The 13416-nt window shown below is 35.5% G+C and overlaps 1 protein-coding gene across 6 annotated transcripts in view; it reads left to right on the top strand.

The window, feature by feature from the left end:
- The window catches only part of atp8b5a (ATPase phospholipid transporting 8B5a), a 29089-nt gene extending 16164 nt beyond the window's left edge, over positions 1 to 12925 (top strand). For 4 of the 6 annotated variants that reach the window (XM_077241429.1, XM_077241431.1, XM_077241428.1 and 1 more), the window contains 19 exons: positions 1251 to 1409; positions 1672 to 1760; positions 2182 to 2369; positions 2691 to 2899; positions 3058 to 3104; positions 3182 to 3347; positions 3447 to 3635; positions 3716 to 3831; positions 4169 to 4333; positions 4687 to 4798; positions 5191 to 5296; positions 5530 to 5671; positions 6890 to 7073; positions 7819 to 8042; positions 8143 to 8226; positions 9035 to 9280; positions 9382 to 9520; positions 9777 to 9907; positions 11209 to 12925. In XM_077241429.1, coding sequence (XP_077097544.1) covers positions 1251 to 1409; positions 1672 to 1760; positions 2182 to 2369; positions 2691 to 2899; positions 3058 to 3104; positions 3182 to 3347; positions 3447 to 3635; positions 3716 to 3831; positions 4169 to 4333; positions 4687 to 4798; positions 5191 to 5296; positions 5530 to 5671; positions 6890 to 7073; positions 7819 to 8042; positions 8143 to 8226; positions 9035 to 9280; positions 9382 to 9520; positions 9777 to 9907; positions 11209 to 11529 — 3017 coding nt within the window. In that variant the 3' untranslated portion in view covers positions 11530 to 12925. The remainder of the gene's footprint in view (positions 1 to 1250; positions 1410 to 1671; positions 1761 to 2181; positions 2370 to 2690; positions 2900 to 3057; positions 3105 to 3181; positions 3348 to 3446; positions 3636 to 3715; positions 3832 to 4168; positions 4334 to 4686; positions 4799 to 5190; positions 5297 to 5529; positions 5672 to 6889; positions 7074 to 7818; positions 8043 to 8142; positions 8227 to 9034; positions 9281 to 9381; positions 9521 to 9776; positions 9908 to 11208) is intronic. The other 2 variants (XR_013206876.1, XR_013206875.1) reach the window with 1 other exon arrangement.
- The last annotated feature ends 491 nt before the right edge of the window (positions 12926 to 13416 follow it).

Raw genomic sequence — 13416 nt, 5'->3', positions numbered from 1 at the left:
ATGAAGGACTTAGGGGTTTGGAAGGACTTGAGGGTGATTAATTGAGGACAGAAATTTAATTTTTGGGTGGGCTAACCCTTTAATTTCGAGAATAAATTTGAAATGATGTCCTAAGAAAAGGGCGATAAACACATTTAAAGATGTGTGTTTGGTTTGCGATATTTTGTCATTTGTCGCAGTTCCTCCATGATCCTACTCTTTCCATTCAGGGAGAGCCAAAGGGGGAGGGGCATGTCTGAAATCTCATAGATATATATTCATAAATGCCTCATTAGCAGCTTTTTCAATGGGCTGTATATAAGCTGTCCATTGGAATGGTCAAAGCCAGTCCGTAAACACTCGAGAGCAAGTTGACTGAATGTCTGCAACCGTAGTTAGATGCATGTATGAATATCTGTATCTGCAATAGATTTCAGCTGATGATTTTTCTAAACTAACACAATAGAAGACAAAGATATCAGCTAACACAACATTTAAAAGTTACCACGGTTTAAAAACCTGTATTATTGAGTTAATACATATAAAAACACAAAACAACACATTCTCACCTGTGAAAGGTTATCTAATTTAACTATATCTATATTCTAATGTTATCTAAATTAACTTTCACAACCCAAAGATGTGCAATGTTGTGGCATCATTGTTTCTTACTGTGAATGATGACACGCTGACCAGTCCAAGATTTCGGGCACGCCGATGTGAATGTGATGCATATCTATGTGAAATCTAACCACTCAGTCACTGACACCACAGTCACTGACACCACCCGGTCTGATCATTCTTCAAGCACAGATATTAATTTTAATGACTTTAGTCAGCAATCAACTATACTTTCAAAATCTTCTTTTCTCACATTTTGCTTTTATGATCATGCAACTAGTGAATCCTGATTTTGAATTTTGTTAGCTGATACAAAAAAACCCCAAATTGCATATTTGATGTGTCAATTCTATTTCACGTGATGAAACTATGAGGAAATTGAGACTTGTCTTTCTTCTCAGTTTTTTCTCCTAAGCAAAACCCCAGTAATCTTACAAATTCAAAAGAGATCCCAACGTTCTCATTTTGTGCCCAGAGGTGCATTACCATAAGTCAAAACCTAACATTTTTCCAAGACCAAATTATCTGAGCTATGCTGTCCATGAAAAAGTTAACTTCACTAAAACATAACCAAGAACTCTATAGTCTTCTCAGCTTCTAAGTCTCTGAGAAATAACACTTTCCTCTGGTCTTCTCTGTGCTTTCTGCAGGGGAAGTGTGCTGTGAGCCTCCTAACAACCGTCTGGATCGATTTACAGGCACACTGACGTTCGACACACAGAAATACTCTCTGGACAACGAGCGAGTCCTGCTCAGGGGCTGCACTCTTAGAAACACAGACTGGTGCTTTGGCCTTGTGCTGTTTGCAGGTAATTATTTCAGATAGAAGTGTGATGTGTGTTCTGGACCTTTCTGGTGTCCCAGTTCAATTCTTCTTTATTGCTACAGAGAATGTGTGATGTATGTTTTTGAGGGTGTAAAATGGTTTGCCCCTCCATAGACTTAACTGACTAGACAAAAACCGACCCTTAAATAAATAATCATATTGGATTTATGATTGGATTCATTATAGTAGATTGTACTCCTAAAGAAAAAGTGTTGTGGTTCATATACAGTATGTTGGTTCTTCAGGCCCAGAGACCAAGTTGATGCAAAACTGTGGGAAAAGCACCTTTAAGAGGACGAGCATTGATCGACTCATGAATGTACTTGTGCTCTTTGTAAGTTGAATGTCTTATCTGTAGCTCTCTTTCATGTGAACATTTGCTCCGTTTTTATTTCTGTTATTCTTTATTGATATATTATGCATGCCGCATTGAGATTTCATGTTACAAAAAAGTTATATTTCAAATAAATGCTGTTATTTTTTATCAAAAAATTATCAAAAAATCTGTTAAAAACGTCACTGCTTCCACAAACATATTAAGTCACACAACTGAAGGAATTTCTGAAAGATCTGGAGTAATGGCTGCTGAAAATTTAGCTTTGCCATCACAGTAATAGATTATATTTTTAAATATATCTAAAAAAGTATTGTATATAGACAATAGAAATGAACTGAACAAAAAATGTAAAGTCTATATTTGCTCATAAAATATTGCAAGGTTGGTAACAAGTTAATCTGTTGTGTTATCTTTGTAGATTTTTGGGCTTCTGGCTCTGATGTGTATTATTCTGGCTGTCGGGAATGGGATTTGGGAACACCAGGCAGGGTCAAAGTTCAGCGCCTTTCTTCCACGGAAAGAGAACATAGCTTTTTCAGCGTTCCTGACTTTCTGGTCCTACATTATAATCCTCAACACTGTGGTGCCCATCTCACTTTATGTTAGGTAGTGCGAGTTCATGTATATTTTTTGTAACATTCATTCAAATTAACAAAATGTATTAAGTCTGAGACCACATTGAAAAATCTTTTACATTAAATTTTTGGAGGGTTTATGAGTTGGGTTAGAACTGTAGTACTTATAAAATGAAGACATTATGATGTAAAATGAAGAAATATTCTACACATGATTTCTAGGTCTCTTGGCTCCAGCGCTTCTGTCTTTTTTCAATTAAACTTTTGTCAGTTTGTCAGTTTTGATGATGCAAAAATGTTGCACTAATTTAGAAAAGAATGTCATTTTCATTCTCTGTGTCTGGTGTTGCAGTATGGAGGTGATTCGGTTAGGCAACAGTTACTACATCAACTGGGACAGGAACATGTATCATGCTCGAACTGACACGGCAGCTGAGGCTCGAACCACAACACTCAACGAAGAGCTCGGTCAAATCAAATACATCTTCTCAGACAAAACCGGCACGCTCACCCAGAACATCATGACCTTCAACAAATGCTCCATCAACGGGAAATCTTATGGTCAGGACCAATCCCACATGCATCAGTTGTTTATTATATTTATAGCCTTTATTATTTCAAAAGATTGCCAATGCAGTATTCCTGAGACATAAAACTCCCCTGTCGTGATCAAACAGCCACATACTGTTTGAACTTAATGTGTTTTCTCTACCCTACAGGAGATGTTATCGATCACTATAGCGGACAGAGGCTGGAGATCACAGAGGTGAGAAGCAAAGTTTCAAACAAACACAAGGGTTTATAATGAGTTTGCTGGGTTAATGAGTTTGAGTTTTATAATAGGAAACGGCACCAGTGGATTTCTCCTTTAACCGGCTCGCGGACCCAAAGTTCCTCTTTTATGATCACAGTCTGGTAGAGGCTATAAAGCTGGAGCTTCCAGACGTTCATGCTTTCTTCAGATTACTCGCTCTCTGTCACACTGTTATGGCAGAAGAGAAAAAGAAGGGTGAGTGATTGTGTATAACATGCCTTTCTTTTAATATACTGTATGAATGTGTACATTAAAACATGCATTGCATTTTCTCCCTTCTGTTTTGCTCTATAGGTGATCTGGTGTACCAGGCCCAGTCTCCTGATGAGGGCGCTCTGGTCACTGCCGCACGTAACTTCGGATTTGTGTTCCGCTCGCGCAGCCCTGAGACAGTGACCATTGAGGAAATGGGGATTCAGAGGAGCTATGAGCTGCTAGCCCTCCTTGATTTTAACAACGTGCGAAAAAGGATGTCTGTGATTGGTATGCACACTGGCATTGGCTGGCACCAATTAAGTGATTAAGAAGACTCCTTTCTCATATGATTTGTGGTTTTCTTTCAGTTCGTAATCCAGAGGGCAAACTCTCCCTGTACTGTAAAGGAGCAGACACCATAATTTATGAGAGACTACATCCCTCCTGTAACAAACTGATGGAGGTCACCACAGAACACCTCAATGTGAGTCAACACCAGAGGGCGCTACTGAGAACACGATAAGATCGCAAAACAATATTTATCTTTCTCATGCTCTCTCACACACTTTATACTCTATTACATCTAAGCTCTATTACAAAACCTTGTAAATTGCTTTGGCTTTCTGTCTACTGTTTAAATAATCAGTAAACAATTCCCAAACTCAAGCAGAACCTCTTAAGCAAGGTATCTCCATAAAGCTCTACAGATTTCCTCACAATCGGAGTACCCGTCATTCACAGATTTACATATACTAGTATATATCTTGCCCGTTAACTTTATATTTGATGGTGATTTAATATTTTTCTCTCTGACTCTGTAGGAGTTTGCAGGAGAGGGATTGAGGACTCTTGTACTAGCATATAAGGATTTGGATGAGGAATATTTTTCAGAGTGGAAACAGCGCCACCATGAGTCCAGTGTGGCCATGGATGAACGGGAAGAGAAACTGGACAAACTGTATGAGGAGATAGAGAAAGACATGATGGTAAACACACTATCCAGCACCATCTTTCTATATGTGTATGAAAATATCAAGTGACTAGCTTATATAAGATATTAAAATATGTGATAGAAAAATGTAATATTAAAACTTAACATATTTTTTGTACCAAGAATGAAAAAGCATTCTTTTTAATCATATAAATCGCAGCAAATGTAAATATTATGTCAGTCATTTGCCTGCACCTCTTGTGCTTTTGGTCTGTGACATCATTTGTAGACAAGGTCATTAAAGGTTATAGTTTGATCCTCTGTTTAATTTACCCTTAATATTAGCTCTTTTTTTTATGTGAGGCTAACGTGCTTGTCGTCTCTTCTTCATCTTGTCCTTTTGTGTAGTTAATTGGAGCCACGGCCATAGAGGATAAACTTCAGGATGGAGTTGCTCAGACCATTGAACAACTGGCCAAAGCCGAAATCAAAATCTGGGTGCTCACTGGGGACAAGCAAGGTGCTTTATTATTTGATTCCAAAATTGTGACCCCTTTTCATATTTTCACTGTATCCCTGGTGTTGTTTGGAAAATTGGAGTTTACTGACATTAATAAAAGTCTTTTACTGTACTTTTCATCTCATGAAGGCATTAAAGAACACAATATTTTCCAAAAGACTATTTTAGACCTAAACTCAAACTTCTATGTTTTGCATTATGGAAGTGCAATTCAATTATGTAATATAATGAGTTCAGTGCTTGTGCCATTTATAATCATTAATTCATGTAATGATTACCCACCATGTGTGTGTGCTCTTTTGTTCATGTTTGCCAGGATTGTTTATTAAGTTCCTTTAATGATAAATTACCTCTGAAAACAGTTTGATGTACTGTCTGTCTTTCTCTAACAGAGACCGCTGAGAACATCGGCTACTCGTGTAACCTGCTGAGGGAGGAGATGAGCGACGTGTTTATTGTTACATCTAACTCACCCGAGGAGGTCAGACAGGAGCTGAGGTAATATACCTCATGCAGATGACATCAAATGTATCATGTACTGATGAAACACATGGGTGCAGAAAGCATTACTCATTTGGATGGGCCTCCAAAAAAAGGGTGTTCTTTATGGAAATTCAAATGATTTCAATGAAATTTCATATCCAAAATGTAGTTTTTAGACATTTGTTGTATGTTTTTTTCTACTTCATTTCTGTTGTTCTTATATTTATGTTTGTTTCTCTTTTGAAAAGGGATGCCCGACTAAAGATGTGTCCTGATACTGAACAAGATAAATTTCTTATTCCTGAGATTATCCTGGGTAACACTCCTAAAGTGGTTCAGGATGAAAATGTAAACGGAGATTACGGACTGGTGATAAACGGACACAGTCTGGTGAGAGAAACAGTCTCCAGCACTCCTCTATACTTCCTTCTGTCTAATGTCCTAATGTGACGCTGCCCTTGGCACAGAGATGTGTGTGGCTGCCCAGAGAGATTTCCTGTATTTATGTATTTATGTGTATATATATATATATATATATATATATATATATATATATATACACACATAAATACAGGAAATCTCTCTGCAATGCAATAAATGCAATTTATCTTGCATTACTGATTTGAGTATTTGTGTGTGTGTCTGTATGTATGTACACACACACACACACACATATATATATATATATATATATATATACACACACACACATATATATATATATATATATATATATATATATATATATATACGTGTATGTATATATATATATATATATATATATATATATATATATGTGTGTATGTATGTATGTATGTATATATATATATATGTATGTATGTATGTATGTGTATATATTTATAAACAGTTTGATGTAAATTGGTTTATGATTTAAAAAATGGCATTTTAGACAGATATATGTATATATGTATATACACGCACACAAAACTCGGTAATGCAAGTTACTTTGTTTTCCCATTTATCCACGGACACCTAACATGATGGTTATTGTAGTTCTAGACTAAATGTTAGCAGACATTTACTCATCTCACTTGCACAAAAACAGATTCAGTATTCCTCAAAATGAATAAAAACAGTGAAATGCAAACTCTGAATATTACACAAACCTCCAATAAGTAAATGTGTTAAATAATACAAATATACTTTATTTAATCTCACTTTATTAGCTGCTGCTGACCTTCGATAATCCAATTCAACCATACCAAAAAACAAGAATGACATCACAATTGTTTCATTTTTACAAAAAAGAAAAGAAAAGTATTGCTACGCTCTCTACTGGACAGCTGTAAATTTGCATTTTCTTCAGCCTGAGGTTTATTCATTTCACTTTTGGTGGAAAAGGGCCTTTACTTTTGCCAAAAATAAAACTTTTTTATTTTCATCAAAAAACAAGCCCAGCCCAGGTGACAAAAAAGAAATGCAAAAGTAACAAACAAAATAAACTAAAACTAAGTAACACAATTAGTTACCTTTTTTGGGAGTAACACAAACAATATTGTAACACATTACTTTTTAAAGGAACTTTCCCCAACATTGTGTGACTGTGTAACTCTGTAATGTAATTGTCTGTGATCTTTGTGTTTGTAGGCGTTCGCTCTGGAGAGCAGCATGGAGCTGGAGTTTCTGCGGACGGCGTGCATGTGCAAGACGGTCATCTGCTGTCGAGTGACTCCTCTGCAGAAAGCTCAGGTGGTGGAGCTCGTCAAGAAATATAAGCAAGCGGTCACTCTAGCCATAGGAGATGGAGCTAATGATGTTAGCATGATTAAAGGTGAATTCAGCATTACAGCAATACGGATATAAAAAAAATAAACATCTGTAGAAACTTTTTTGTGTTAGTTTATGATTTTAAAAATGGCATTTTAGACAGAATGTGAAAAAAATCTAACGTTTCTGTGGGTATTAAATCAGAATTAGAATTTGTAGGTTTTAATCCTTGCCAATAGCATTGCAGTGTTTAGTATTATTTATGTACTCTTATAGTATTTATTCATATTATGAATCCGTTTTTATTTGTATTATTAGTTTGGTTGTGTCATTTTTATTAGTTTTTCTTTTGATAGCTTTATTTTTATTTCAGTTAATTTGAGCAATTTTAGTACTTCAGTTTAAACGTATTCGGTTAGTTTTGTTTGTTTTCTTCATTTAAGTTTTCATTCTTATAATAATATATTTTCTTTTATTTCAGCTTTCAATTAAAGAAAACGTTTTTTTAAAAGTTCTATTTTACAATAACAACAGCGTTGAAACCATCCATATGCTAATGTACTCCTGAAAGTACTTGTAGCAGATATTATTTATTTATATATTTATTATGTGCCCAATAAAATGTTCTCTAGAAGAATGTCCTCTCAACAAATTATGTAAATGACATGCAAGTAGGCCCTAGTAATTCAGTAGTAATAAATAATGGTTAATGATTGTTCAGCTTGTTGCAAAGGATATTAAATATTGAATGTTTAAGCTTTGTTTTTCTTTTATATGAATCTTATTGAATCCTTTATCCTTCTCTGCAGCGGCTCATATCGGTGTGGGAATCAGCGGTCAGGAGGGGATGCAGGCAGTGCTATCTAGTGACTTTTCTTTTGCTCAGTTCCGTTTCCTGCAGCGCCTCCTGCTGGTACACGGGCGATGGTCATACCTGCGCATGTGCAAATTCCTGCGTTACTTCTTCTATAAGAACTTCACCTTTACCTTTGTGCACTTCTGGTACGCATTTTTTTGCGGCTTTTCCGCTCAGGTGAGCCAGTTCTTCTTTCTGTGCAATTACCCTTTCAAAAACTTGGCTTAATATAAACATACTAATCGTTTTTTTTTTTTTTTTTTGCATCTCTATCTAGACAGTATACGATGAAGGCTTCATCACTTTGTATAATTTGGTATACACTGCCCTGCCTGTTCTGGGAATGAGTCTGTTTGACCAGGTAGGGTGTGTGTGTGTGTGTGTGTGTGTGTGTGTGTGTGTGTGTGTGTGTGTGTGTGTGTGTGTGTGTTGATACATGCATAAGAATGTTCCTTCATTAAACAAAAGTCGGTTATATACCAGTCAAGTCAAAGTTTCAAAGCAGATTCACAGTGATAAACAGGAAAAGAATGATTTAATGATGCAAACAGAATAACATTTTGCTGTAAAGCTCTAAAAAGACATTATTTAGTTGAAGTCATTTCAGTGTTAATTCAGTATTGTTCAATAACTGTGTAAAGTACATCAATTATGAAATTAGTTCCATTCAGCTATAAAGCAGTTCTGCGGAAAACAGTGATGTCATCATCCAGATAAGTTGAATTCTCATCCAATAGCATCAGTTCAGTTAAATCAGTAATATTGTTGCTGAATATTAAGTGTCATGTAAATGTTTAAACCTGATTTCCATAACCAATTTTAAACCAAGCTATTTTATATGGCTGGCATTAATTTGTATCAATCAGAATTTGGGATGTGAAATATCCACCATAACAGGGAATTTATTTATATCTGTGTACATCCAAACAAATGGAATTCTGATTGATTTTGGATACAGACAGGATCATATTGAAGGAACATATTTTTAGAGCAATGAGTTGACTCTTTTTATATATTATCTTCAACAAACACTAAAATATGTCACTTCACCTTGCTCTTGTGTGTTATTAAGGAAATGAATGAAACCTTGTAGCATACTATATATTAATGAAATGGACTGGTTCATTGAAATGAAATATTACATACTATTGTTTTTTATGTTTCGTCAGGATGTGAATGATCGCTGGAGTCTCGAGATCCCTCAGCTGTATGTGCCTGGACAGTTGAGCCAGTACTTCAGTAAACGTGCTTTCATGATGTGTGCACTTCACAGCTGTTACAGCTCTCTGGTGCTGTTCTTTGTGCCTTACGCCGCTACATATAACACGGCGAGAGACGACGGCCGAGATGGTGCAGACTATCAGTCATTCGCACTGATTACTCAAACCTGCCTCACCGTCACCGTGTGTGTACAGGTCAGTTTAAACTTGCGCTGCGGGTGCGTGTGTGTTATTCATTTGATTGGATGGTTCATTTTCACAAATTTCAACTAATTTCTGCTCTATTTTCTCTATAGTTGGGGCTGGACCTCTCATACTGGACTGTTGTTAACCATCTCTACGTTTGGGGAAGTTTAGGAATGTTCTTTCTATTGACCTTCGCCATGTACACCGATGGACTTTTCCAGTTACATCCAGCTTCTTTTGCATTTGTAGGTAAGCAGAACTTGCATCATCTCCATTATAATTATTGTTTTATTTTTACAAATACAAATTTAAATATATATTATTTTTGTTACTAGCTTACTACGGTGAAATAAAATGCACAAGGTTTTGTGACAATAATGTTGCATACTATAATGTGAAATGTGTTGAAATATTACTTGCTGTTTTGCATACTAATTTTTAAGAAAACCTTAATAGTAGTGGGAATAGAGTGCATACTGTGTGTGTGTTTGTTTGTTGTGTCCAGGAACTGCCCGGAATTGTCTTAACCAGTCCAACGTGTGGCTGACTGTTGCATTGACAGCTCTACTTTGTGTGTTGCCTGTGGTTGCTTACCGGTTCATCTGCAGCCAGATTTATCCTACAATCAATGACAAGGTATAGAGTTACTTCACTCTACAGCACATTATTGATCTTCAACATACTGTTACACACACTTCCATTTACTTACAGAATTACAGTAAATTACATTATTATTCCATGAACTATTTGTGTATATAATTCAATTTTCAGCAAAATTTTCACTCATTGTCATGAAACTATTTGTATATATAATTCAATTTTCAGCAAATTTTTCACTCATTGTCATTTTCTGAATATTTAATAATGTAATGACTATGTTTGCATGCACATCAAATTCCGTTTAAGGTCTATATTCAGGTTGCAGCCATATTCTGAATATGATGTTTTTATATATACAGGCATCATAATATTCCTGTATACATGTTTGTTGCAAGTTTGCTGGTCTACAAAGGCATGTTTCCTTCCCCGCTGTTATTTCTCAAGAGATTCAAGATTCTACCATTATAGTACGCTCACATATTAGTTTTATCACTACTTGTTTCATGTTATGAAACTGCATTGATGTTTCTTTTATATCTTTATGTCTTAAGTCGCACGGGTATATTTGTGGGAATTGCCAACAATACATTGTATGGGTCAAAATTATACATTTTTATTTTATGCCAAAAATCATTAGGATATTAAGTAAAGATCATGTTCCATGAAGATATTTTGTAAATTTCCTACCGTAAATGTATAAAACATTTATTTTTGTGAGTGAATGTAGCACAATCGCGAACATAAATGGACAACTTTAAAGGCGATTTTCTCAATGTTTCGATTTTTTGCACCCTCAGATTCCAGACGTTCAAATAGTTGTATCTTGGCCAAATATTGTCCTATCCTAACAAACCGTACATCAATGGAAAGCATATTTATTCAGATTTCATGTGATGTATAAATCTCAATTTCAAAAAAATGACCCATATGACTGGTTTTGTCATCCGGGGTCACAAATGTCTTTTTTTATTTTATGCAAATGAAACTGATGAAACGTGATGAAATGTGAAACTGCATTTTTTAAATTCAGAATAGTGAATTTATGCAGAATACAGTGATTTTCTCTTACGGAATTAGGCAGTCGGATTGCAGCTTGTACATTGTAATTTTTAATTTTGCCAAATTCCGATACTGGAGTATTGATGTGCTTATAAATGTAGTCATTGTGAGTAGCTGAAGGAGAGAGATTAAAAAAGGAAGACAGAACAAGAGCAATTATGCAATATGCACATTATATTGTAAATTGTGATAGTATAATGAATAATATAGGATAAATCTTGGTGTTTGATGAAATGGATGGACAAACAATGAACAAATGAATATTTCCTTAAATACAGGTGAGGTATAAGGTGTGTAAGATGAAGGAGCCTGCTCCCCGCCCGCGACACACCAGGCTCGTCCGCAGGAGCACGCGGCGATCTGGTTACGCCTTCTCTCACGCCCAAGGTTATGGTGACCTTGTGACCTCTCGCAGATTCCTGCGGCGACCTGCGCTTGTTTGCTCCACGGGTTTCACTCCTGCAGGACGCTCTCCTGGGTTTAAGCCCACGGGTCGGTCTGCGGGGTACAGCCCGGTCGGGCGTGAACAGAACCCTAAACAGAAAGTAGAACCCACGTCACTGCAGATGTTCCGTGCTGTTAAAGACTCTTCCTTTTGAGGGTGCAGCTTTTAATTCAGAGCAAGAACCAACATCTTAAATGCCGTTTACAAGGTTTGAAATTGTTTCAAGACAATTTCACAGCTGCTGTTTTATGTTGATATGTATAAATGTATATATAGCAGTATATACACAAACACTATGAACAAGGATTCCTAAATGTACGAAATCTTGTTTGCATAGACACACTTGTCACTCAAAATGCATGTGCGGTTTACAGCAAGAACAAACTGAAATACCCATCATTATGAAGGACAGCGAGTACTTGGTCTCTCTCATGTCATCACTATTATGGGAATGACATACATACTGGACTGGAAGAGAACAGAAAACAATGAAAGCACACCGATGTCACACAGGAAGTCAATTCAAAACACTGCTTCCTGTTCTTTTCCTCTTCCAGGTACTGTCCACTACTGCCTTTTGACATAAGTCCTGAGTTCAATATACACCACACCACACCATGTCCCTCAAATAGTTAAGATTGGACTGACATGTTCAAGGACATTGTTAAAAATAAACGTCAGGCGCTCTTTACTAATTTTGGGATCCGTTGGAAGTCGATGCAGAGTCACACTCTACAGTAACTGACAGCAACGTCTTGACAACGGCTTGACACATATCTTGGCATCATTACCAACATGTTATCCGCTTGAATAATCATATACTACTCTTCTGATGTTTAGGGTTGTATTAATGTATTCATCACTGTGACATAAAAAACAAGATATTTTTGGAGAAGGAGATAGGAGTATTGACTTTTGAAGGTTACAATATGTTTACAACGGTCTTTTATTTCAAAAGATCAAGGATTTTTTTTTTCATGTTATAACTTTAACTCTAAATGAAGTGAGCAGTTTGAAAACAATATTCATAGTATTAAATTCAGTTTCACAGACAGGGTTTAGATTAAGCTAGGATTAGGCCTTAGTTCAATAAGGACATTTAAGTAGCTTTTATAAACATGCCTTAGAAAAAAACCTTACTGGTGTGCATCTTGAGACAAAACAATGGCTGTGATATATTTTAAGATATGCCAGTGCGAGTTGCCTTCAGTTAAAACAGATCAAACATGCATTTTAGTCTGGGACTAGGTTTAAGACTTGTCTGTGAAACCGGGGGATAGAGTGCCTTGCATATGACTTTGACCTTTAAAAAAAAAAAAAATCAATGTTAACACAAGGAATCTACTTTTTAATTACAGTTCATATGGTTCGGAAACACTGTACAATTATTTTTTATAATCTTATTTTCAATACAGGAAAGAAACTTTCAGCTTTACTCTGTATACAATATATCATATCCATATTCAAATTGTACTGTACTATGCAAATCATTCTGTAAAAGGAAAAAAAAAACATTTTATACAAATAAAATGCATTTTTACACTTGTTTTTATATTGTTTAACGTGTAAGTTTGAATTTTTTATACTACGTTAAGTTATATTAAGTCTATTTATACACAGATGTTGAAAGTATAATATTCTGCCATTCATTATTCACCCTAATGGCATTCCAACCCACATGACTTTGAACAGAAAAAGTGAGTTTTTAAAAGAATATTCTGGCCTCTTTGCAACTGGCTTTTATTTTAAAGAAAAATATCAATAGCTCATTTAAGACAGCAAATTATTTAATGTGTTATTTTAAATGATAAAACAATAAATATATTATTCAAAAAGATATTTGAACAAATATTTTTTTTTTATTAACTGAATATTTATTTTATTTAGCTATATTACAATTCGGCCTATTTACAAAAATATAATTGGGCACTCAAAACTGTACATGCATGGTTTAAAATTACTTTTCGGACCAGTTGGTTAAAAGTAATGCGAGAAGTAAAGTTCTTACATCATTTGCCAAGTTATGGAGCAGATGCCTCTT

The sequence above is a fragment of the Siphateles boraxobius genome, unplaced genomic scaffold (genome assembly GCF_051911475.1).
Source record: "Siphateles boraxobius isolate OS27281-9 unplaced genomic scaffold, OSU_SipBor_1 24, whole genome shotgun sequence".
NCBI classification, from domain to species: domain Eukaryota; kingdom Metazoa; phylum Chordata; class Actinopteri; order Cypriniformes; family Leuciscidae; genus Siphateles; species Siphateles boraxobius.
The sequence above is the reverse complement of the archived record's forward strand: the minus strand, read 5'-3'. Positions and strand labels throughout refer to the sequence as shown.